This window comes from Mus caroli, chromosome 4, assembly GCF_900094665.2.
Source record: "Mus caroli chromosome 4, CAROLI_EIJ_v1.1, whole genome shotgun sequence".
In the NCBI taxonomy this organism is placed as follows: domain Eukaryota; kingdom Metazoa; phylum Chordata; class Mammalia; order Rodentia; family Muridae; genus Mus; species Mus caroli.
In genome coordinates, this window is record NC_034573.1 from 107,999,470 (window position 1) to 108,025,588 (window position 26,119).

Below are 26,119 nucleotides of genomic sequence, written 5' to 3' on the forward strand. Positions count from 1 at the left end.
TTTTATTATTATCATTTATTTATTTTTAAGAAAACCCCTTTCACTGTTTAGAAGTGACCCTCCCCTTCTCTTTTGAATACGTGGCTCCTCCAAACTACAAGTCCCACAAGGCCCAGAGCCAACGGTCACCATCTTGACACACCTTAACGCGCATGTCGGCGGGAGAGAGAGCGTTTGGAGAGAAGAAGCCCCGCCTTACTCCAGCTCATTGGCCAAGGGCGCTAGCAGCGGGCTCAGCGGTTGGCTACCACGCCCGCCCGTCCACCGCGTCGGTCGGGGTCAGAGTGCGCGGAGGTGAGTCGGTGTGTTGTGGACTCGTGGAGCTGGCTGCCGCTGTTGAGGCGGCCTGGAACGGGCTGTGGGGAGCGGGCGGAGCTGGCCCTGCCTCTGCCTGGCCAGCGCCGCAGGCGGCGCGGGCCGTGCCCGCTGCCGTCAACTGCCCGGAGCGTCTGCTGAGGCCGAGGGAGACGCCGGGGCCTGCACCTGGAGAGAGCCTGCCGTGCTGGCCCGGAGGAGGGGGCGTTGCCATGGCGACAGCCTCTCCGGCAGCTGACGGGGGGCGGGGGCGGCCCTGGGAAGGAGGGCTGGTCTCCTGGCCCCCTGCCCCTCCCCTTACGCTTCCCTGGACCTGGATGGGCCCGAGCTGGGGGCAACACCCTGGGGTGGGTGAGATTGAGAGGGCCCCCCAGCTTGGGCCCTGGTTAATGCATGCGGGGTGTGGGTCGTGGCGCGCACACTTAAGGAGCCTGGGATTCTGGCCTGGTGCTCACCCTGGATGTTAGAACTCTGGGCGAAGGGGTAGCTGGGGAGGGCGGTGGGGGAGCTCGGCTCGACTGGGTGAGTTGATGAAAGGGCCTGGTTTGAGATTTCTGGAGAAGGAGAGAGGTTTGACCAGATAAAGTAGAAGATTAAGGAATTATTTATAGACTACCCCCTCCGCATCTTGGCACAGGCACACATGTTAGCACTTTACTTCCTTGTAAGTCACAAGCTGTGGGTAATAATGGTGGACAGAGGTGGACAGAGTGGAGAAAGAGCCTTAACCCAGGTAGCTTTTTGTATGTCTTTATTGCAAATGGTCCAGCAACAGGTGTCTTCTTAAAACAAAGAAAGCATGACTTGGGTTGAGTTCTTGTGAAATGTCAGCTGCTCGACGTTGACCTGGAAGATGCTGGGTATGGGGCCCCCCATCTGGAGATACAGAGCTTGCCCCTCAGGCTGGATTTTGCAATGACTGGGGCCAATAATTGTCTCTGACCATTTTTGTGGCTTGCATTTGCTAGTGCATTTCATTGGTTTCCCAGCCCAAGGGCAGCAAAACATGAATCCCATTGGCCAAAGACTAAGCTATTTAACTGTAGTAGATTGTGATTGGCCGAATGATTTTTGACTGTAGAGTTTGTACCAGAAAACTGGCTTCATCAAATTCAGCTTTATTCTGACTTTATCATACACAGTATACCTTGTTTTAGTGGGCTCGGTCTTGGACCTTAAGTATATTATACTTGAATCGCCCACCATTTAAAAGCCAATTTATAAACAGTGACTTGGAGTGTGACTCCACTAATGTATGCCTGTGATCTTGGTTAGAAACCCACTTGGCTGCCTGTCGGCAGGTGCTGCCTGGGGGAAGGGAGCTGCCGGGAAGTGATTGATAAGGTTTCCTTTATGGATTCTGTGGTGCTTCACTGGAGCTCAGAGCACTTTGGCAACTTAAGCACTCCAAATTAAAAGCTCATTAACAATTCCTGCCCAAAGATCCTGTAAATAATCAGCCAGTTAGGTCCTGGAGCTTGGCTAAGAGCTCTCCCTTCAACTTGAAATACCTAAATCAAAGGGGTTTTTATTGCATTTTATTTTGAAAAGTTTATACTCCCTGGTGGCATAAACTGGAGAGTTGCCCTGTTCCCAGGGGATCAGGATAGAATAAAGTCTTAAGTGTGTGGAGTGGTAGACAGGATTAATGGTTCCAGTTGTAGATGTTTGTGCAGAGGGCTTCACTAGCTTACAAGATCATGTCTGTGATTTCTGATCCTTTAGCATATCTGAATGAGGTGATGACGACGACGAGGGTAGATATTCCTTGATGGCCCTGGTGTGTAGCCCTGGCTGGCTTCTGCACGTGCTGCCTGTGATTGGCTCTCATGATGTCTTGATTTGGCTTTGATTAGCTTGATTTTTTTTTTTTTTTTTTTTTTTTTTAGAAGTTGAGGCAGACTTGGAAGTATTTTGCCTGCATGTATGTCTGTGTAAGGGTGTCAGATCCCATGGAACTAGAGTTACAGACAGCTGTGAGCTGCCATGTGGGTGCTGGGAATTGAATCCAGGTCCTTTGAAGAGCAGTCAGTGCTCTCAATCTCTGAGCCATCTCTCCAGCCGAGAAGTATTTTGAACATGTTTCCCAGTGTCTGTTTCCATTCTTGTTACTGCCTATAGGTTTGTGACAATGAACCTTTCTCTTCAGTCCTGGCTCAGCCCCAGTTCCTGAGTTCTGAATATTGCAAGCCTTGTGTCTTTTTCTGATAGGATTCTGAGATTATCCAGTGAACCACCGCCTCATGACTATCATTCTTAGTCGGGGCTCACATATTATGAATATTTGGTATTTCTAGAAGATAAACTTCCTTAAGGAGAACACTATACTAGAAACATGAAATCTATAATTCATATACAAGCTTGAGCACACGTGCATGAATGTAATACTAGTTAATGAAATACTAGTTAACTGAAAGGTCTGTGGGACCGTTTTCTTTCCGCAGTAAGAGCTAAATCCCAAAGTTTGAGTTTATGAGTTTAAGAGTGACCATCAGTGAGGATCTAAACCTTGAGTTGAAATATACCTGTTGCAGAAATGTGTGTTTGTCCACAGCATTGGGGCTTTCCAGCTCTCACAGACCCTTCAGCATCTCCAGCTGCCAGTCTTGGCATCTTCGAAGTAAGGAGAGGTGAGAATCCTGTTGCATGATCACATTTGGTGTCTGGCTGGTTGGGTTTGGTGGGAATGGGATGGGGACTGGTGTAGAGTGCATTTTTCTGTAGCTTCTGGTATGGTAGGTAGCGTATGCTCAAACTTAGTGAAACAAATTGGCTAAAATCTTTAGAGTAAGCATTAGAGAAGATGAGTGATCTAGACTCTCCAGTTTGGTCATGAGATTGCCTTTGTTTTTGTTGTTTTAGCTCCTCAGTACTGGGGAGTGAACCTAGGACTTTGTAACATATTAGGCAAGCATGCCAGTACTGAACAATGTTCTTAAGTCTCTCTCTTTTTTTTCCTCTCACGTATATTTGATCTTAAGTAAATTGACCAGACTGGCTTCAGACTTGGCAGCCCTCCTGCTTCATGTTCTACCTAGTGACTGAGATTATAAGCATGGACTACCATGCCCAGCCATGGTTTTTTTAATAGACACCTCATGAGTGAGTTCCTTGCCTTGAGGGTTATGGAGTAGGGCTGGAATAGCCCTATATTCTGAGAAATACTCATCTTAATTCAACAATAAGACCACCTCTCATGTGACTCTTGTGACATATTTGACCAAAACCTTTCAGATTTTTTTTTTTTTTTTTTTTTTTTTTTTTGAGACAGGGTTTTTTTGTGTTGCCCTGGCTGTCCTGGCACTCACTTTGTATACCAGGCTGGCCTCGAACTCAGAAATCCGCCTGCCTCTGCCTCCCGAGTGCTGGGATTAAAGGCATGCGCCACCATGCCCGACTGCAGATTTGGTTTTGAGTTATGTGTCACCCTTGAGTGAATGATTGGTCCCCACCTACTTTCACCTGGACTGACTAAAAGGTGGGATTTTGATGATTGATATCCAGGGATTTGGAAGTTGTTTGTTCAATAACTGAGGCCCAGACATTTTGCTAGTTGCTGGGATTATAGTGGAAAAGCAGGCTGCCTATGATACCCACAGCTTTATGATCCTGGGGAGAGACCAACAGCAATGCAGCAATGATGGTGCACCTGCTAGTGGTGCAGCAAGGGACCAGGTTCTCTGAGACTGCACAAGTGTTCTTACTGTGAACTTGCAGACTCTGAGGTGACTTCTCAAGGAACCCACCCCCTTACCTAGAAGTAAAGAAACACTCGGGGTGAAGTATCAGCTTTGTTAAGTTTGAGGAAGTTTGGTGTGATCAAAAGGCAGATGGGAAATGAATCAGAAGGGGCAAAGTCTCATGCCTTAGAAACTCCAGTGAGATGGTGGGGCGAGAACAGGTAGGTGGAGGGGTAAAAGACTACAGGTTAGCAAGCTTTTCTAGGACAGACTAGAGTAAATACTTAGGGTTTGTGACTCTTTTACATCTGTACAGCTTGTAATAACCGTTTCAGCAGCTTTGGATACTGTGAAGGTGAACATGATTGTGTTCTAGTAAAAAAATGTATTTATAAAAGCAGGTGGCATCTGGATTTGGTTCATGGACCGTGGTTTGTCTATCTGGACCACAACAGTAAGAAGACACTAAAAGATTGTAGCAGCTTAGGGCGGTGGTATACTCCTGTAATTGGTAGGGCAAAGCAGGAGAGTTGCTAATTCAAGGCCAGCCTGTGCTACATAAGAAAGCCGAGATAAAAAGGAAAAATAAAAGATTATAATTATGAGGTTTGTGTTTTAGAGAGCTTGTAGTGATATCAGTGTAAAGAGTGGATTGAGAGGGCAAAAAGATGAGGAAGAGAGAGTGAACGTACAGTGAATTAAATTGTTTTGGAAACTATTTTCTTCTGAAGGAAAGTATGGGCTCAATGGAGCCCTTGAAGGGATCTTCATTTTAAGGTTTCTAGCTCAATAGCTAGGAGCTGGCTGTATATACAGAAACTGGCCCATGTCCTAAGCTTTCAAGGCAGTGGTCTTCATTCTATATGTCCTACTTGGTCTCTTCTCTCCTTGATTGTAGCGTACTGATAAAGCATGCCTGATTTTGTAAAAGTGTGCCAGGTCAGTGTGATGGTGTGTCTCAGGCAGAGGGCCCAGTAAAGTGTTGGTTGAGTGTGAAAAGTTTAGAGCTCAGAATCCCACCCTCTTTCTTCCTCTTCTCAGGAACCCCATGTATTTGCGTGATGGAGGGAAGCCTACAGATTTCTGATAGTGATGTTTCTGTGACCTGAGACAAGTGACTTAGCTCTGAGCTTCATTTTGCTGTCTAAAATGGAGAGAGCAGGATTGAAAAGCATTGTTTGAAGGCTTTTAAAGTCTCAACAGTGATAAAGCTCTTAGTGCATTGAGACCATTGTTGTTGAGGTGCTGCTGGTGTTTGGTTGGTTTTAATTTATAGGCAGGCTGTCACTGTGGCTGGCCTGGAACACTCCCTGTAGACCAGGCTAGCCTCGAACTCATAGAGATATGTCTGCCTTTGCCGTCTAAGTGTTGGAATTTAAGGCAGATGCCACTACTAATAATATTCTGTACAAAAGCAGGAAGCAGTTGGGTGATATGTGTTTTGTCTTCATAAACTCTGAGCCAAAGTTTTCATTCCATGTGGTGAAAACTTAACTGGCCTATAGGACACAGTTACAGTTTAAACAAGACACACTTTTAATTTTTTTTTAAAAGATTTTATTTTATACATGAGTGCTCTATTTGCATGTACACCTGCATGTCAGAAGAGGCATCAGATCCCATTACAGATGGTTGTGAGCCATCATGTGGGTGCTGGGAATTGAACTTCTGGAAGACCAGACATTACTCTAACCACTGAGCCATCTCTCCAGCCCCAAGACACTTTTTTTTTTTAACGTGTGGACAATGTGCACATAGTAGGCGTTTCATAGATTCCACATGAGTGGAGTAAGTAGCTGCCCAATACAGACACACCCCTTTTGCTAGCCTGCCTGACTCCCTGGGGTCATGTGTTAGTGTTGTCACATTGCTGCCCTCCATTCCTGTAAACTCCTCTACTCTTCCCTCCCATGGTGGGCAGTGGAGATGTGCTCTACCCTGGCTTCCTTGCTACCATGTGAGGAAACCGGGGCACAGAAGGCTTAAGTTGAGTTGCCCGGGCTCACAGTATCAGCAAGGTCCTGTTAAAGCTAGAGCAGACTTGCCTCCAGATGGACTTGTGAGGTTGATTGTTGTGGTTCTCTTCCCTTGAGTGAGAGATGCTTAGCCCATCCATGTCTGCGTGGCTGACTCCTGCTTTACCTATTTGGTTCTGTTGGGTTTTATTAGATGATTTTGAGGACCAGACCTTTTGGGAAGCAGATTCCCTTTGGGTTGTTGTGTTTAGCCTCTTCCTCCTTTGGGGGACATTCCTTGGGGAAGCTTGGGTTAGGAGGGATTGCTTTGATATGTTTAAAATTGTGCCTTGTGCCCCACAGCTACAGGTAAAATCAAAAGGCAGATAATTTATGGGAGTGTCAAAGCTGGCCGCTGGCACCTCAGGAGGCCATTAGTATGCCTGTTCAGACCCTCTGTGTCCTTGCGATTGATTCCTTTCTGCACGAGTCTGATTTGGGAAGCTGTAGATCTGTGTGCAGTGATTGGATGTGACAGTCCAAACACTGGTCCCTAAATTAATCCTTTAATGGTACTCCCGCACCAGAGCAATATTCATTCTCCCGCTCTCCCTCCCTCCCTTTCTTTCCTCTCTCCCCCTCCTTCTCCCCCCCCCCCCTTCCCCTCTTCTGAGAGGGGCAGAAAGGGAAAGAAGGGATGGAAGGAAGCTAGCTAGCTTTGTTTGGTGTGCTTTGATTTCTCTGTTCTAGCACATTCTACGTCTAGAGTAGCTGGCATCATGGCTTCGTGCATATTAATTTGTTCTAGAGTAGCTGGCGTCATGGCTTCGTGCATATTAATTTGTTCTAGAGTAGCTGGCGTCATGGCTTCGTGCATATTAATTTGTTCAGCAAGTCTTTACTTTCCTAATTGTGCCTGGTTCTGTGCTGGAGTAAAGAAATGAGGAAAATATAGTTGTTGCTTTTAAGAAACCAACTGTTTTTTCTCAGATTTCCAAAACTTATGTGCCATTAAATTAAAAGTCTATGCTCCTTCTTCAAGCTGTGTGAAATTTTAAAATGCAGAAAAGCACTTGACAAGAAAATAGTTAGAAAAAATCTGCTTTTTCTGCACACATGGATGCCTTCTTCTGGTGCACAGGTATGCCTCTGTGGCTGTTCTTCATCTTTCCAAGAGAAGTCTGAAAATTGTTAGTAGCAAAAGAAACAGATAACGTGTCACCTCAGAGTGAGAAGTAATCATCAAGTTAGAGTAAACTGTGCTACTGGGTCACATGGCCTCCATTAACTTTGTCGTGGAGTATCAGAAATCTCTCAAAAGGGTGGGACTTAGCTGTGTGTTTAAAGTAAGTTTTAATTTGCTGGTGAAAAATAGCAGTGTTTTTCTTACAAAGAGGGAGCAGCATTTGCCAAGGCCCAGCTGTGTAGAAGGAAGTGCCACATCTGGGAACCTGAGCCAGAGCTGCCTGTTTCTCCACGTCTTTAGACCTTCTCACTCTGTAAGGGGGAAGAGTCACGCCTTTGCCAAGTGTGTGTGGGAAGAGGCTTTGAGGTCTGTGCACCACACTGCAGTGACTCTGGTCCATGGTGCCCACTATTGCTGCTTTGTGCTGAAGGTCAAAGTGTAGTTTTAAAAAATGGAATCAATCAATCTCTCTCTCTCTCTCTCTCTCTCTCTCTCTCTCTCTCCCCACCTATATATATATATATATACATACATATATATGTATAAAATTATATATTTATATAATTTGTATATATACACACACAAATCTGGGTGGTTTAGATTTCATTATTGCTTAAGGTTATTTTTGCTTAAAAATCGTACCTTACCTCAAAAGAAGAATTGAAGTTAATATGAATTATTAATTAGTCCTGTAAAATAGTGAAATCAGTCAAGTAGGGAACTAAGACCTATTGGACACGGAAGAGGAAGAGGAAGATGGAGTTCACATAGAGTTGAATGCCCTGTGTGGGATGGGAATACGGTTGCTGTTTTGCTTGATTGTTAGAGGATAAAGTGAGGTAAAATATGTAACGTACCAGCCTGGCCTGTACTAGGCTTTCAGAAAGGCGTATCCTTTTCTCTTTCCCATGTGTTGACAGTGGTAACTCCCTTTGAGCTGTGCTGGTAGGTAGAACACTGTATACACTGGGTGCTTGACCCGAACCAGAAAAGATGCAGGGGTTACTAATGAGAGTGTGTAGTAGAGTTAGGGCTCAGATAGAGGTTTGTCTAATACTTTAGTAACTATGCTGTTCTGACACTGCTCCAACGCTAGCTTACTATCTAGAAAGGAAGGATTTGAACAGCTTTGGATAGCACTATTATGTATATGCGTCTGCAAAGGGGGTGGGGGAAGGAGTATTTGCAGGATAGCTATATTTCCTCATCTCTAGCTTTGCCCATGTTGATTAGGAAGGAAGGTTTGTCGTGGGGAAGTATCTGGTCTACAGGACGTTGTGAAGAGACATCGTTCAGCTTTGGCTTCTAGAAGGAGTTTGTAAGTGGGAACGGCTGGTGGCTTAGCAAGCAGCAGGCAGATCCTCAGGAATCGCCTTTTGGGTGGCCTTGAGCTGCTGAGATGGCCTGCTTGGTGGATGTTCTCTGTGGTTTGAGGGGTCTTCCTGATGTCAGAGAGCTCTGTTAGCCCTGTCTGGACGCAGTGAGCCAGGGCAGAGACGGGGTACGGGGAAGAGTGCCCCATTAGAGTTCCTGCTGCTCCCTTCCCACTCTGGACCAATCAAAAAGTTGCCAGCAATGTCAGGCCTGTGTATGTAACATGTGGCCTTTGGCAAATCAGCTAGAGCACTTGTCTCTTGTGGTAGTGGGAGAAGCTTGGGGGTGAGTGTGAGGCCTGCTTCTTGCATTGGAGTGAGCAGTGCTGTTGGAGTTGGAGCCTTGGGTTCTGTTCTTTCTCCTCCTCTCTCTTCCCTCCCTTTCTCCATTCTTTTCTTTGTTTGAGGCAGGGTCTCACCATGTAGTCCTGGCTGACCTCCAGCTCACAGAGATCTGCCTGCCTCTCCCTCTTGGAGGCTGAGGTGCAGGGTGTGTACCATCATGCCTGGTATTTTTCCTTTCTTCTCCACTGAGTCTAGGGAATCTCTTTCCTCTAGCTGGGCTTCTCCCTGGCTGGCTGGCTGGCCTGTGTCTGCCTATTAATTTTTTTTCCTTTTTGACTGTGATTTTCATATAAGTACTCAGTCAGTAAAGGCTATTCATTAGATTGAATTGTATGACTTTTGAAGGCATGCAGTTTATTTACATGTTTCCCAGGCAAATATTAGCTGCCTAAGTCAAAACCTGGGACCAACTAGATTCCAGACAGGTATCTTTGTTGTTTCTATGACTCAGAATTTGAGTATAATTGCTAAGATCATCCTAGGACAAGGGTCTTTCCCCAGAACCGGGAAGCTAAAACATGGCAGTCCAGGTTCTTGAACCAGTTGGGCTCAGTGCCTGCCTCTAGTACCTTGGGATGTCTTTGGAATGTAGTTCTGTCTCCCAATCTGGTTTTAGTGGTGTGCACTGGATCTAGAGATGGCATTGACCTATATGCTCCCAGAGATTTCAGGTGTGTGTGGCTGGGGGAGTGGAATGGTAGGAGACCACATGTTTACTGATGGGCTTCTCAGCTGGTCCTATCCCTGAGGCTCCCCAGCCGGTGTGTGCATGTTGAAGGATGACCTCCTCCCTCCCTCCTCTCCCTTTCCAGTAATGGAGGCTATAAAATGTCTATTTACCCAAGACACCAGAACGACTCCTCTGTGGTTCCACTAATCTGGTGATTTGGTGCTTCTTTGGTCTCTCAGGTAAATACAGATTGAGTCTTTTTATAAAGGCATATTATTTCCCTCATTAAATGTGTGTCTTGGCACATGTGTTATTTACCTGATAGACAGTAATGGCTGCAGAGGAACCATTGGTGTCTGTTGTGTAAATACTCTGCACAGAGCCCGTCCTCCAGGGGCTGTGGCACAGGCCTGCTTCTCCAAAGCGGGCTGGCCTCAGGGCCATCCCTACCTGCCCTCCCTGTCCCCACTGGGGAGTGGACCCCTTCATTTTGAGATGAAAGTCATTCATTTGTTTCTTTTGCTATAGCCTGCTTACTACTTTTTAATTTGCTATACAGAAAAGATGTTTGAGACTAAATGTGAATAAAGCTTGGTCTCTGATTAAAAATAAAGAGAATCATGAAATCTTTGGAGTTCTTCCCCTCGACCAGATACCAAAATCCTAGTTGATGTTGGAGCTATAGACTTAAATTCTGCACACTTGTAACTAAAGTATAAAGACATCAATGGAAAAGAAATCCTCAAGTAGCTAGCAAACCCAAGAGCAGGCTAGATGCAGTTGTAGGAACTGGGTGTTTCTGAGAGTGTGTGGGCTGTGGGGCCATACAAGGCAGAGGGAGAGTTACAGGGCGCTGAGCAGTGGCCTTTCCACTGGGGACTCGGTGGCATTGTGGCCAAGGTGTGATGCTGTGAGAGTGGTCTTGTTTTTTTTTCTTTTTTGAGAATATTTCTCATATTCTGTTTTGTTTTTTAAAGCTATATTCACATGGATTTTATTTATTTAATTTACTGTGCTAGGGATTGAACCCAGGGCCTTCTGTATGTGGTAGGCAAGTACCCTACCACAGAGCTACACTCTTAGCCTCACACCTGGATTTTTAAAAGTTTTTTATTTTTTTTAAAGTTGGAAACAACCCAAAATTACATAAAAATTGGAAGTGCAATACAAAGCTTTCCTTTCTGAACCATTTGAAGATTAAATTCCTGAACTAATGTCCCATTATTAAGATACTTGATGTGTATTTTCTATAAGCAGGGCCTTTCTTAGCTAGCTACAATACAACTCTCAAATGCAGACAGTTAACATGGATGTGCTAATCTCAGTCTATTTCACAGATCCCATTCAGGTTTTGTTCATTGTCCCAGGAACGTTCTTTGTATTTGTAGCAGAAGGGAATGGTTGGTAATTGTGGGTTGCATTTAGTAATGGGCTGGATGTTGTGTGCATTGCTCCTCTGTTAGGGGTTGTCTGGTGCTTTCTTACAGTTAGGCTTAGGCCTCTTCAGCAGGAATATCAGAAATGATTCTTTGTTCTCATTACATCCTGTCAAGTGGCATGAGTTTTGATTTTCCCATTAGTGACACTTTTTTGGGGTGGGGGGGACAAGGGTCTTACCATGTAGCCCTGGTTGACCTGGAGCTCACTGTATAGACCATGCTGGCCTTGTGTTTTTGTCTGAGCCTCCTGAGTGCTGGTATTAAAGGTGTGTGCCACCACATCTTGCAGTAATGCTTATTTTTGACCAGTTGTGTAAGATGGTGTCTGCTCATCTTTTCCATTTTAAAATTACTTCTTGTAGTAACTAATAAGAGTTCTATGGAGAAATATGTTGAAATCATTTTTATATCCTCCATAGATTTCAGTTGTATTTATTAAATCTCTATGGACTCATGGTTCCAGGCTTATTCATTGTACTAAAACTTAGCCACCATCTTTTTTGACCAGCAGGAGTCCCCTCAAGGTGGCTTTTGAGTCCCTTTGATTTGTTTCTATTTTTCTTTTGAGAATTCCCTTCCTTTCTTGTAGGATATCTTAGGCTCATCATGTACTTTTCTAATCATTTCTCCAGGGAGAATGGTTCCTGTAGTGGACAGTGGTATTTGGAAGGCACTGGTGTGTTAGGTGTGCTCATTGCTGTGCTCATCCTTAGTTAATGCTAGAGTGTGCATCTATAGCTATGTGTGTGTGTGCGTTTAGTCATACTTCTATTTATATCTACATTGTATATCCATATCAATCATGTCTATACCAGAAATGATGAGTCTTACTGTCAATACTGCAGAGTTAAACGATACCACAGGTTTTACCTTTTTTTGTGTGTGTATGTGAAAAACCTGGTTTCCATTATCCTTTTTGTATGTTACTGTTTGGTGGTTTCTGGCCCTTTACCCCTCCCTAAGGAGTGCCCTTGTTATCTCGCCCATGAATCTTGGCATGGGCTAAGGCTCTGCCCTAGGCTCTGACATGGTATGTACAGTACACCCTCCACCTCTACCTGCATGCCTTCTCACCTGCCTGGGTTCTTACCCTTCCTCTAAGACCCTTATGCTTCTCCCAACTCCAAGTGATGTACATATTGTCTTTCTTTACTCTAGTTAACAGTTTTAGAATTGAAGTTTTTACAAAGAGAAGAGAAAGCATTGCCTACTATCCTTTGACTTAATCTGAATTTGGTTGTTAGGAGGGCAGTATGGAACCCAGTTAGTATTGATATATTGAAACTTGACCTCTTAATGTCTGTTTATATATATATTTTTACATATATAGGTGTTTTGCTAGCCTTCATGTATGTCTATGCACCGTGTTCATGCAGTGTCTGCAGAGGCTAGATGACATCCAGTCTCCTGGGATTGGAGCTACAGATGCTTGTGAGCTACTATGTGGATGCTGGGAATCAAACTCAGGTGCTCTGGAAGAGCAGCGTGTACTCAAATGTGAACCATCCCTCCAGGACCTAATGTCTATTCTTAAGACTTCTTCCTTGGTGTGTATCAGAGAAAACCAAGCCGGTAGGCAAGGAGGTCCTCTAGCTATCAGAGTGTTGTCCAGGGAGGATGTAGTAGGATATGTATTGTTGCCCTTTGGGAGAACTAGAGAATTATAGGAATGTAGAAGACAACTTTGTAAGTATTGGTCACTGAAGGAAGAGCCAGTTTCACAGTTATAATAATAAGATAGTAACTTTCTGCATCATTATGCACAAGACACTGCCCTTGGTATTTTACCTCTGTTCTCTCCCATTCTCACTCTAGAGGTAGATACTATTATCATTATCATTGTATAGGCAGGGAATTGAAGAATAGAGCATGCCCATGGTGCCATGGTTAGTAAGTGCTGAAGTCAGAACAGAAACAAGACATTGCTTGTGGTACATGGCAGGCAGAGTCTAGTTGATTTATATACTATGTATACTATAGACACATTAAGAGTTTCAAAAGTCTTTCTACCTGGCTCAATTGGCTAGAAGAGGTCTAAGGTCCAGAAGGACTTTGCTTGTAAAAGAGAATGGATAACGGAGCCATGATCATCTTGTCACTGAAGTTTTCCTGGTCCTGTTGATGAGTGAGTGATAGAATGGGTTTATTTTGGGACTCTGGTTTTCAAAGGGACATTGGTCCTTTCACCTTTGCAGAGATTCCATAGTGAACTCAAGCCTGCCTTTGTCTCCCTGGACTATGAGTTTTGGGGTAGGCTGTAAAGCAGTGGTAAAAACAAGTGCCATGCTTGTGTAGGCCCGTGAAGAATCCTTTTCAGTTTTCCTGTAGTCAACCCTGTGACATCTCATGTTTCAGTGTAGACTCTGCAGCAGGAGTCACACTAGTGTGTATGCTAATAGATACTCGGGCATGTGACCGTGGTTCTCAGTGAGCCAGGAGAGAGCTGGGGACAGAAGTCATCCTCTGCAGTCCACTCTTGTTCAGGTGACAGGGACCGCAGTGTACTGGAATGTGTTCCACGTTCCACAGGGTGGGGAGACAGTGTCTACTAGTGTCGCTAGTCAGAGGCAGGCCTTTGGCTCTGTTGGTGTGTGGCTTTAGGAAACATAAACTGATGGCGATTGGTGTATGAGAAGTAAGATTGCTTGTTTTAGAATTAAAGTTGAGGGACATTTTCATATTGAGTTTAATGTGGGAAAGCACACGTTCCTACTTCTCTGCCTCGTTCCCCTCTCTCACAGATCAGGTTATTTGTGAGTAAAACATAGGCTTTGATTTTTCTATTTAGTTAACCCTCAGAGGAGGCCAGTTATTGTGTGAATTTAAAGGGAAAATGATTCAGTTTTTTTTTTTTTTTAACATGTTCCCTCCGAAAACTTTACTAGACTTTTAGAAATACTCCCATTACTGCCACATCTGGGTTTTCTCTTTCTCCTCCCTATTTAAAAGGCCTCATAGTCATCCAGGGCCTCTAGGAGAGAGTGAGGCCCAAGGCTGCAAATGAGGAAGCCTGAGGCCGTTTGTTGCCAGCTGTGCTCTGCAGTTCCCCTAGGGGGCTGCTTACCAGTGTGCATTGGAAACCATCACAACGCCATCAACAGAGCCCCCTGGGATTGATTGCGGTGGCTTTCATGCTCTCTTGCTGGGAGAAGGTAGAGGGTATGTGGAGATTAAGTCATAGGCAGACGAGCCAGGGACACATGATAGATGAGAGCGCTGAAGAGAGCGTTCAGGAAAGTGAGGCTGCTTCTAGGACTGATGGTGTAGTTGGTCACCTCAGTCGGCTTCGGAATCCTTTGGGTTGACGTTAACTATTGCCACCTGAGAAGTGACTGAGGAAGTCCTCTTGGCTCTCTTTTGAACAAGTGCTCCATTTACAAAGGAAGCTAATTTTGTGTGTTGCTTTGAGAAAGCTCTGGGAGACAGTTGTAATAATACTGCAGGTGCTGGTAATAGGGTCTTAAACTTTGGTGACAAAAATCATGATTTAGACAAAGGCCTGGGAATCGTGGGAGTGGCTCAGGCTGCGTGGGAATTCTGGAAGAGTGGACGGAGCAGGGTAACAGTGGGAGGGAAGTAACCCAGGATCTCTGTTTTTGTTTTTTGTTTCGCTTTCTTTTTCTTTTAACATTCCTTCCCTAAGTTTTAGATGCCTCTGGATGTTCAATGCTAGCACCGTTACAGACGGGAGCGGCTCGGTTCTCTTCATATTTACTTTCAAGAGCAAGAAAAGTGCTGGGTTCCCACTTGTTCTCTCCCTGTGGCGTTCCGGAGCTCTGTTCCATATCCACCAGAAAGCTGGCGGCCCACGGCTTTGGCGCGGCAATGGCGGCAATGGTGCCCTTCCCTCCCCAGAGGTATCACTACTTTTTAGTGCTGGACTTTGAGGCCACATGCGACAAGCCACAGATCCATCCTCAGGTAACTGTTGTATCATTGCTTCAGAAAAGGTTGGGTGGGCAAGAGGGAGGGAGGAGTGTCTTGCATCTTGGGACCCAGCGTTTTCGCATATCTCATGGCTTTTAGTAACATAGATTGGTTCCACATGGGCAATGCAGAACTGTGCAGTCGCTGGGGAGAACTGGATACATTGTTTCTCCCTAGTCTAAGCTTTTGGGAATCCGAATGCTGCTCTCCTGGCCTTCTTCTTTCCTGTGGGTTCTGTTGTCCTTTCTTCCTGCCATTGCTGTGTGCCTTTTTAAGGAGTACAGTGGTAGTCAGCTCCTGATGTGGCCTTACCTCCTGGTGTTAACACTTTTACCCTGACTCATAGATACCCCTCTCTCAGCAGTAGAATGTAGTAGAAGAGACAGTGTGGATGAAGGTCCCAGGCTAGGTTAGAAGAAGCACTAGTCTGCTCTGCTCTTTTGGATCATTTGCTCTGGCAGAAGCCTGCTAACACATACTCGGACACTCAGACAGTACTGCAGAGAGATTCACATGTATAGAAACTGAGGCTGTAATCCTGCAGTCAACACTGCTTTACCAGTCAGTCATGTTAGTGACTGTGGCAGTGAATTTGACAGCCTCAGCCAGGCCTTCTGATGACCATAGCCCTAGTGGATATCTGATTTCAACCCTAGAAGAGACCCTCAGCCAGCCAAGCACCTACCACATTCCTGACTCACAGGAACTGTGACAGAGAACAATTGGTTTTTAATGTTTTAAGCCACACATTTGGGGCTTTGTTTGTTTTTCCTTTATAAAGTATCTCACTAAGGCATCCTTGAACTCACTCTAGCCCATGCTGGCTTTGAACTTACCATCCTACCAAGTGGTAGGATTGTAGGTGTGTGCTCCTATACTTGGTTTAGTATAATTTGTTAAGTAGCATTAGAGAATCTGAACAGGTGCCCTTGCTAGTCTGTTGAAAAGGAAAATGTCTTTGCTTTCCTTCCTTGCATACAAAGACCTTCCTTGATCTTTTAAGGCACCGTCTTTAGGGAGCTTGGAGTAGTAGCAGAGAGGTACCTGTGCTGGGTATGTGACGGGGTGGTTGAATGCCAGTGTGGTAGTTCACTGTAGTGTGGAGACTTGGCTGTGCGTGGCTCTAGGATGACAACTCCTGCAGTGCTTAGGGTAGAGTGTGTAAGTTTGGAGTATGCAGATCTATTGCTTTGGGAGAGTAGCTTTCATTAGGAGGCCAGAGGGGGAGACCTCACAGTTGGGACTTGGGAGGCAGGGACCACTTGGGGACCACAAAAAGGTAGTCTTCATTTTTGATGGCTAGCCTTTTTTCTCTCGGGGCTGTCTGTAGGATGTAGGTTGTTTTACCTGTTCAGATGCTATACCCTCTTTCCTTCCCTCTTTCCTGTTAGTTGTTAAAGTAGGGTGTTGGAATCCGGCCTGCTAGACAAGGACGATGCCCTAAGGGAAGGAACTTTAGATTGAATTAGATTGAAGGGAATGTTTGGGAACTGTCCGAGCTACACTTAACTTTCTGCCTCCTGCTCTTGCCAGTGCTGAGGAGCTGAGTGGTTGGCTGGGAATTCTGCTGTGCAGTCTTTGGAGTTGCGAATCCAGGATCCACGTTCTAATGCCCCATGTTATTTCTCTTATAGATGAGGTTTCAGTCTTGAGTGAACCCTGTGGGTCATGACTATGACACCTATGTTACATGTGCTTCATCTTTATCTTCTTTGGATCTCCACAATTGCTTGTTTGGCACTTGCTCGTGGCATTTGCTGCTTCCTGGAACATGCTTTTGCATATGTGCTTCTGAGCTTTCCACTTGGATTGTAAACTCAGCAGTTACATAGCTCTGTCTGCCTGTCCTGTAGAAGGTCTTGCCAGTGTTCTTGAAGGTGGAACCTGATTTATGTCTCTCAGTTTGCATGGTCAGTGTCATCTTTTGTCTCTCTTTCAAGGACATGTCTGTGTGTGTCCATCGTCACACTGAAGATAATATGCAGTAGGAATTTAAATCATCTGTGTTACCACCTTGCTTCCCAGACTTAGGCACCAAGGGTTGTCATGACCCACACTGGGTAAGGGGCTCGGTGCTTATTTACGAGGGTATGCATCTAAGTAAAGACTGTTCCAGAATCAGTGAACCCTGATGATGTTGTTCCAAGGGCACTTAAGGTGCATCATTAGTTAAGCACTAGCTGTTGCTTTAGAGAACTTGGAGAGAGGCATTTACTGTCTTGCTTATCTGGAAGAGGGGAATACGAATGATCTTAGAAATTATAGACCTGTTAGTTTACTGTGATACCAGAGAAGATAGTTGACCTGTTCGTCAGATAATCAATCAGCAAACAGCTAGAAGAATGTGGGGTACCGAGTAATACCTTACATGGGTTTCTGAAGAGGAGCAAATCCTGTCAGATCAATCTAACTTGTTGGTGTGACAAAGTGATGGATTCGAGTGGGTCTAGCGAAAGTGATGAATGTAATGCCTCTCAACTTCATTAAGCCTCTGCAAAGCTGCCTTCAGCGGGTAGATAGGCAGGCGGGCTCGGGCCACACATGCATGTTCTCTTTAGACCACCCTCAAGAAAGGGATGGGGAGACCAAGACCTGTTATTAATGGCAACTTAAAGCCCCACTCCATTTGGGGGAAGGAGAATCTTAAAGGTTTCTAGGTCATGATTCTGATAGAATTCAGAGGAAACTTGGAAGATGGATGAGAGAAGTTTTCAGTACCAGATATGATAGTACTCGAAGTGAGGTGACTGTAGGGTAGGCTCTCATCAGAGCCCCTTCTGCCTAGGTGACTCGTCAGCAAGGGAAGGGAGGAAACTGGAGAGCTCACAGGAGAGGGACAGAAATGACTGTAGGCAAAAAACCCAAGCCTAATGAGAGAGAAAATAAGTGGAAGGTAGTTTAGGCCACTAATTTCTTGTTCTTAGTAAATGTGTTAATACCTTGCTCTGTATTTTAACAACGGCCACAAAAACTTCACCCAGGGGGGCTGGAGAGATGGCTCAGCGGTTAAGAGCACTGCCTGCTCTTCCAGAGGTCCTGAGTTCGATTCCTAGCAACCACATGGTGGCTCACAACCATTTGTAATGAAATTGGATGCCCTCTTCTGGAGTGTCTGAAGACAGCTACAGTGTACTTACATATAATAACTAAACAAATCTTTAAAAAAAACAAAAGCAACAAAACCAAACCAAACCAAAACAAAAAAGTCACCCAGGTTTAAATGGAAGGAGGAAAGATTGAGATTGTGGTAGGACGAACCTTCCAAACGAAACAAGAAAATCAGCCACTAGGCCATAATTCGCTGCCTTTCAGAGTGTGAGATAGCTGTTCTGAGACACGCTTTTTATGGAAAAACCCCACATGTGTTCTAGGCTAGAACTAGAACTCTCCTGATTGGCTCTTTTGCTTTAATACTCCGAGATCTCTGCACGGCTCGCTTCTGGATCTTCTAGACCCTGAAATTTAGAGCATGACATGCTTTCCAGGGGTGTGAGGCAGAGACAGGTTATGGCTCAGGAAGGACCTGTTGTTTGGAGGCTTGGTGTGGAGTTCATATCTCTTATCCCTCACTTTCAAAAGTCTCTGAGTCAGCTTACTGAGACTATCTTAAAGGAATACCTCCATGAGAAATTAATAGTTGTGTGCTCTGTTGTGCTTGTGTGTGTAACAATATTGGTTATAATACAGTAAAACATCTGGTATTTTCAATTTGTCATTTTTTTTGCTGGTTATTTTTGTACTTTGTTCAAGTAAGTGAGATTAGACGTGCTTGGTCCACCCCATTTGGGGGAACTGGTTTGCTAGTAGTAGGTTTTCATGTGAGTTTTGTGTTCATTTTATGTTTTATGTGTTTCTATTTAGATTAAAGTGATAAGTATTAATTTAATATGAGACTTTTTCATTGGAAACCCTTTTTTCTCTCAAATGTTAATTTAGATGATTTAAAGTATTAGAGGCTCTTAATTTCAGCAATGTGGGTTTTTTTCTTGTCTTAGGAATTGCTTTTTGATACAGAGTAAATTTTGATCTGATTTAAGGGGACAGTGGCTCCTTTGTCCTCACTCGCAGAGCTTGCTTTGCTCATTTGGTGTGGATGTGCATGATGGGATGGTTGTTGTGACCCTAGGGCCCAGAGAGCAGCCTGAAAGCTTTGGGGGCTCTTTAATTGTGCATCTTTAACCTCAGGGCAAGTTCTCTCACCACCTCAGTGTTCAGAGGAGACCAAAGCAAATGTAAGTGAGGAAAATGAGGTAGAGGCCAGTGCGCGTGGGGAAGACAAGTAACCTCAACTGTCTGCATGGCTTGGGAGGGAGGAGGGGGGGGAGCACAGCTCTGTATGCGGGGAGTTAAGTCCTGGCTGCTGCCCTGACAGCCTGCATCAGCCCCTTGGTCTTCTTTTCTCTTTCCTTCAGAGCAGCCCTGTCTACTGTTTTCTTCTTTTCTGTATTTAAGCGCCTATAATGTTAGAACAATGAGCTTTGGGGTTGAGGTTTTCTAGTGTTTGGCCTTTGCCCCCACCCTCAACTCCCTTCAGAATCCTTGGAGAGGTAGTATTTCCATTTGAGTTAGAATTATGACCAAATGAGTTTCTCTTGTATAGAAAATTGTGCAGATCTTGGGTTTATTTGAAGGGCAGGATGGGGAACGGGGATGGTGGTGACTGAGGACTAGAACTATACAGAAGAAAGACACTTGAAGTATTTCAGTAGGACCTAGAACTGGCACCATTACTGGCCTTTTGTGAAAGAGACATTATAGAAAAGTTTACAGGAAATTGGTTAAGATCACTATAAGTCAAACATATTGATTCCCTTTCTCTTTCCTTCAAGGCTGAAAGACTGCCCCCTCCCTCCAAGAATTGCTCTTTGCTCCATAATTGCCTTTTGTTTTCTGTTTTTGGTTCTTGCAGTCTCTAAGTGGTCAAAAGGAAAGTACCCTATAGAACAAAATACCCTTTCCTCTCCTTTCTTGTTAATTTGCTGTGTTTGCAGCTCCTCCACGTGGGAGGGAATAGGCCCCACTTTCTAGCCGGCTCAGTTGTTAGATTTGGTCCCCTGTGTTCAGCCTCAGTTAGCCTGCATTTTTTTCTGTACAAACAGGCGAAAGACGCTGATGCTATTCTAAACTGGGAAATGAAATGCAAAACCGACGTTAATGTAACATTATGGCTGAGATTAAATGCACCAAAATCAGGAAATTCAAAGTTATGCTTCCCCCAGCAACTATAACTCAGCCTCATGTGGCGTGTGTAGTATTTTGTGTTAGTGTGGATGGTGTTATATGTTAAGACATTAAAGTGAGCACCATAAGCAGAGCGCAGAGTGCTTGAGGGGCTGAGTTATGACGACTCTGTGAGCTGTAAGTGTTCTTGCACAGGCTCCTGACTCCTCGAATAATTTTTTTCCCTGCCCATCAGAACAATTATTGCCTTTCTTTTCAGTTATATTTCTGCTTTAGCACATCTTTTCCAGGGTCACCATAAATGAATCCCACTATTGGTGGCCAGTAATTGTAGGGAGAATGGGGTGGCCCACTAGACCCTTTGTCCTTTTGTCACTGCCTCCATAAAAGTGATGCCCCTGCCCCCCAGTCAGCCTGTTGTTTCCTATGTGGTCCCTATAGGGATGGGCCTCATCCTGACTCCCTGTGGCTCCTCTCTAGTGCTCCCTGAATGGGAACAAGCTTTACTGTGTCTTGGCTGTGTTGTAATTCCATGTGAAAGCCAAGGGGCCCTTTTTATTTAGAGCAGACATAGCGATGTAGAAGTAAAATATACATTTCAGGAATGGAGCACTGATGCATGGTGGTGCTGCCTTGTGTGGTTGGCATAGCAGAGACAAGATGGACATGGGTTTATTTGCTCTCTTCAGATTGCATCTCTACCTTCCCCAGGGTTTATACCTCTGAGCTGCCATGATGTATAGTTCAGCTGTGGAGTTGCCTTGGGGTGGAGCCAGGAGTTTTCCTAGGGGAGCATTGGGTCATTGGTAACGAAATCAGCACATAATTTAGTGCAAATCAGGAACCATCTCCCCTAGCCTCTTATTATCCCGGTGGTCTCTCCAGGGCAGACAGCTGTTGGACACAGATTTGCTAGGCACTGGGCTAAGTTTGTTGGTAGGGAAGTTCTCCAAAGAATAGGAGCATTGATATGTGGTGAATGACATCAGGGACTGTTAAGTAACAGTGACACTGAGATGCCTTTTAGGTTTTTGTTGGCTGTGACAAAACCAACTCAGTCAGCAAAGGAACGGGGAGGAGCTCATTTTAACCACCTTGGAGTGGTTAAATGGAAACAACTGCTGGAATAAAAGCCAAATAGGAACTAGTTCCTACCCTCAAGGAGCTGAGTCAAGGAGAGTGGATGCATGTGTAACCAAGAGGCAGTGCACTCTCAGTTCAGGAAAGCATGGGGTAGTGCCCGACAATGGATGGGAGCCATCTACAAACTCACAGTTCCCAGGAGAGACCAACAGGCTTCAGAGTGTGAGAAATTTAGGAGACCGAAAGGGCCACGGAGGGCTGAGGCCTTACAACTGTTGCAGCAGGGATTAACACCCCTACCCCCACCTCAAAAACAACAACAACAACAACCCCAAATCAGAGGGTTTTAACAGAGGAAAATATGTTGAATTGGCTTAGTTCTGGGAGCAGGAAAAGTCTGGATTTTAGGCTAATGTATCAAAATGTTGAAAATGAGTAAGAACAGGCGATGGATGAATTTGAGTCCATTGAATAGTTCACAGTTGAGTTAGTCGGATTTCTGTGTTAGTCACATATTCTTTCTCACATTCAAGTTAGAAGCTCCTATTGCGATGCTTGTGAGTGAGAGTACTAAATCTGGAAGAGGGTTAGGAATTGGAATTAATAAAGTCTACACATAAAGGGTGAGGGTCAAAGTGAAAAACATGAAAGAGTTTTTGTTGGATGTGACAAAATCAGCTAAGTCAGCACAGGAATGGTACTGCAGGGGTGGGGGAGCTCAGGAGCTGAGCTCAGAGGGAAGGATTCTTAGGGAGGCCATGTTGGGTGTTAGCTGCCATCGAAGGTAGCAGTTGATTGGAATGCTAGATTTCAAGGGAAAGACAGTTTCTGGAGAATGATAGGACATCTTCTCACATAAAGTACTGGGAATTTGCAGTTGGATCTGCTAGAACACACCTTAAACAGACCTGGGAAGTTTAGACCCCTCAAATAAAAAAAATGGCTGTGTGGTTAACATTGAGAGGGAGTGAAAAAGAAGGGTTAATGAAGAGGAGTGAGGTGACTAGAGCTCCGGGAAGCCAAGGAGAAAGGTAGAGTGGGGAGTGTCAGCCAGGGGTGTTTGGTTCCTCCTATTGATTGCATTTCTTTACAGACTCATCTCAGTTGTCTGACATGAGGAAACTGATATGAGGTGATGCTTTCTCCACTATGTCTTGTTGGGAAAAAGGATTCTGCATCATTTTGATTAAGATGCCATTGGGGTGATTATTTTTTATCCTCTTATCCTTGGTGTTTCTGATGCTAAAAAGCCCTCGTGGCGTTACATTTATGTGATGAGTTCTGAGCTCTAGAGGTAAAAATTGAGCCACAGCCTAAAAACCCATGACTTGAGTGTTCCTAGATTGACATTCGTGCTTCCCTTTCCCCAAGGCTGACAGCCTACGGCGGATGGCAAATAGGCATCAGAAAGCAGAATCAGAAAGGAGTCTCTGGAGGAGAGACAAACATCCAGAGAGTGAGACACAGCCTTGGTAGTGAAGTAGAGGTGCCTTGGAATAGTCTGCTGTTTGGGCCCTGTTCTCAGATGATATAGTTGGTCAATGGGAGGGATACCGATTTTTGGTTAGTAGAACAGTGCTGTTACATGGGTGGCTCTACTTTTCTTCTGGAGGCTGTGCTCAATGTTTAGTTCTGGGGGCCACTCCAGCCAAGAGCTTATCCAAGGGCTAAATTGTGGCAGGAACTCTTCTTTGGAAATTCTCATATTGTTACAGGTACAGAGTCCATAGTGAAAGCTGGGCATAGTATCACTCACCCCTAATCCCAGCACTGAGGAGACAGAGGCAGGCAGCTCTGTGAGTTTGAGGCCAGCCTGGTCTACTTAGTGATTCAGGACAGCTAGAGCCACATAGTGAGATCTTATCTCAGAAAAAAAAAAAAAATCAAATCAAAACAAAAAGAGTCAATAGTGCAGTGTGCATGGAGGAGGTTGAAAGCAAAGTTAGTAAAGTAGAAATGGAATTTTCAGTGTATTGTTGAGTGAAAGGACAAAACAGACCAAGCACCTACAGTCCCTGGGAATAAAAGAACGATGTTCCAAGGATCTAAAAGTAGACCTGGTAAAACCTGTTAAATACAGTATTTAAGAGAGATGTTAGTGGGCTGGGTTAAGGTGGTGATGGTAGAAAGGGAGAAAGGTTCTGTGTTATAGCCCTTGGTGTGCTGGGTAAGAACAGACTGGGGAGCAGTGCTCGTCACAGTTGTAAAGCGCATTGGATGTCAGCCCTGGGGGCCGTGGTGCTGAGAGATTTGGTAAGGAACAGAGTACACATCCTATGGGTGTCATAATAGGTACTCAGAGCCACATCAAGGGCACACAGGACAACAGATAAACTCCTTTCAGGAAAGGGAGGTGGCTGTCCCTTTGAGATATATTTGAGGTACAGTTTGGCATTGATCTAGAAGAGGTAGCTACTAATGATAACTGGTGAGAAAGTTGGGAATCCTACTCCCCCAAATTGTTACAAAGCTTACAGCTCTGACCTGATCTCATCCTTCCGTAGTCAGAACCCTTTCATTTGTTCCCATGTACTTAACAGCATTGAAAAGTGAACTGGTCAGCTGAAAGGGATTAATAAGGTAGAAAAACAGGGAAGGGTCTTTGGAGATCACATATGCTGTTAGGGCAAGGTCTTTTTCTGGGAAGGTTGCCTGATGCATGAGATCAAGAACTCTCAGCGTCTACACTATCTGCCAGCTTGTTAGAGATGGAGTGTCAGGCCACACTGACCTACACAGATTGGAAGTTTGACAAGACCTGCAGACAAGTACCTCCGAGGTTTTCAGCCTGCCTTGAGTATCAGAATCAGCGGAGTGACTGCTTAAAGCCAGGATCACTGGCCCCAACACCAGGGCTTTGGCCTCACAAAATCTGTGGTAAAAGCTAGAAATTTGCTTTGCTCCTCTAAATCAGCAAACCTTGACCTGTGGGTCATGACCCCTTTGGGGGTTGGAAGACCCTTTCTTTCCCAGGGAGAACACAGGTATTTACATGATGGTTCATAACAGTATCGCACTTACTGTTGTGAAGTAGCAACACAAATATGGTATGGTTGGGGCACCACAACGTGCGGAACTGTATTAAAGGGTTGCAGTATTGGGAAGATTGAGAACCACTGATCTAAATCATTTTGTTTCCCTTGAAGAAATAACAGGGGAAAAACCAAACAAAGCCCACAACTCTCACAAGGCAAGATGGGGTAAAGCGTTCTGATGCTGGGAAGGACGCTCGCTGACTCTTTACAAGGCACGGTTATGTGCTCTTGGTGGTTTTGGTTTCAGTGCTGGGGTTTGAATTCAGGGCCTCAGCTACACGAGTACTCTATCACTAAGCTGCATGTCTAGCCCAGGAATTTACCTTTTTAACACATTCTCATTGGGACACTGTCTGTGGTACTAGCTTTTTCATCCATAAAATAGGGAGTGATTCCTGCTGGTTTAGGGAGATGTTACACCACCTCAGCCATCCAGGGAGAAAAGGACTGATGGGCCTAGTTGTCTAAGCTTCCAAGTCTATCCTGCTAGCACAGCTGCCCTGCCGTCCGTCACATGTGGACAGAGAACAGGGAACCTGTGAGCTGCTCCTTCGGGATGAAGTGTCTAGGCATGCATAAGTGGTATCTGGGCTGTGGTGGGATCACTGAGCACAGTCTCCTGAGGCCCAGCCCAGACACCTTCTCTGGGCTCCTGCCCAATTACCTGAGTGGGCCTGCATCTGCCTCATTTCTTCACCCTGCTATCCTTCATTCCTTCACCCTAGCTAATGTGTCTTCAGGGCAATCTATAATTGATTGGAAAAAAGAGTCTTTGTGTAACCAAACTCTACCTTGTAATTCTGAGTAAGTCACATGACTTTCCCCCATTTATCCCAAGACTAACTGAACAGGACTTGCCTGTATGTGCCCAAGCGCCAAGGTGAAGACTCTGGACCTCTAGAGTAAAGAGAGCTGAGGCAGAGGCTATTCTGTCCAGGACAAGATAGATAGCATAGTGACCGAGAGCATCAGAACTGGACTGTTCAGAGCTGAGTTTTTTCTCTACCAAGTATGAATAGTGTGACCCTGTCTAATGTGGCTTATACCCCTTGTACTTCAGTTGCCTAATTGGCAAAGTGCCATTAGTAATAGTTCTGACTTTATAGGAGGATACAGTGAACTAAAAATACATGTCCGTGCTTCAGACAGTGCCTAGCATGTAGCTGTACATGACAGCACTTAGTAGAATTAGTACCTCTGATCCATGGTTGTCTAGGAAGGTGTTGGAGTATAGCAGCTGACTGGGAGGCCAGCCTTACTTCTCTGGTTTTGTGCAGACTCTTGAGGTAGATGCATGGTGCTACCTAGAGAGATTTGTTAACCCCACCCGTGCCCTTGCTGTACTGGAATGCTAAGTCAAGATTTCTACCCTGTTTTACTACCATGACAAACTTAAAACTAACTCCAAGGAACTCTTCCCTTGCATAACCAGAGATTTGTTTTTATTAATTACATGATTACAATACAGATTTATGTAGATAACCACAAAGAAGTGATTGAGTTGTCTGCTGTCCTAAAGGTTAGCTTCACAAATCCCTGACAGTTGACGTTACTCAGAACATGGAAAAATATTCAAATTGAGTCATGTGTACATGTAGAGAGACAGTGTTACATGTATGCCAGGGTGAGGATACGGTTTCAACACTTTTGATTTCCTTCACTTAACTGATACATGGGCTCTTTTTTTTTTTTTTAAATTTCAGATTTTAGTAAATTATAACTCAGACTATACTCCCCGACCTTAAAGAATAGCACTGTCTACTTTCTACCTTGTTTTTACATTTTTAATGCCTTTGTGGGGGTCTGTGGAGGTGGGTGGAGGGGAACATATAGGTGAAAAATCAGCCTTTTAAAGCTCTGGGTTTTTCCCCCCGTTGCTTGTCCTGAAACTTCGAGCATCAGCTCTCATCTGTCAAAGTGTAAATCAGCA

At 44.8% G+C, this 26,119-nt stretch overlaps 1 protein-coding gene across 3 annotated transcripts in view; it reads left to right on the top strand.

Annotated features, from left to right (window-relative positions):
• Positions 1–291: 291 nt before the first annotated feature.
• Eri3 (ERI1 exoribonuclease family member 3) overlaps positions 292–26,119 on the top strand; it is a 124,337-nt gene continuing 98,509 nt past the window's right edge. Inside the window, exons 1-3 of one of the 3 annotated variants that reach the window (XM_021159298.2) lie at positions 292–662; positions 2,870–2,945; positions 14,607–14,884. In XM_021159298.2, coding sequence (XP_021014957.1) covers positions 528–662; positions 2,870–2,945; positions 14,607–14,884 — 489 coding nt within the window. In that variant the 5' untranslated portion in view covers positions 292–527. Of the gene's footprint in view, positions 663–2,867; positions 2,946–14,606; positions 14,885–26,119 lie in introns of those variants that run through there. The other 2 variants (XM_021159299.2, XM_029476773.1) reach the window with 2 other exon arrangements.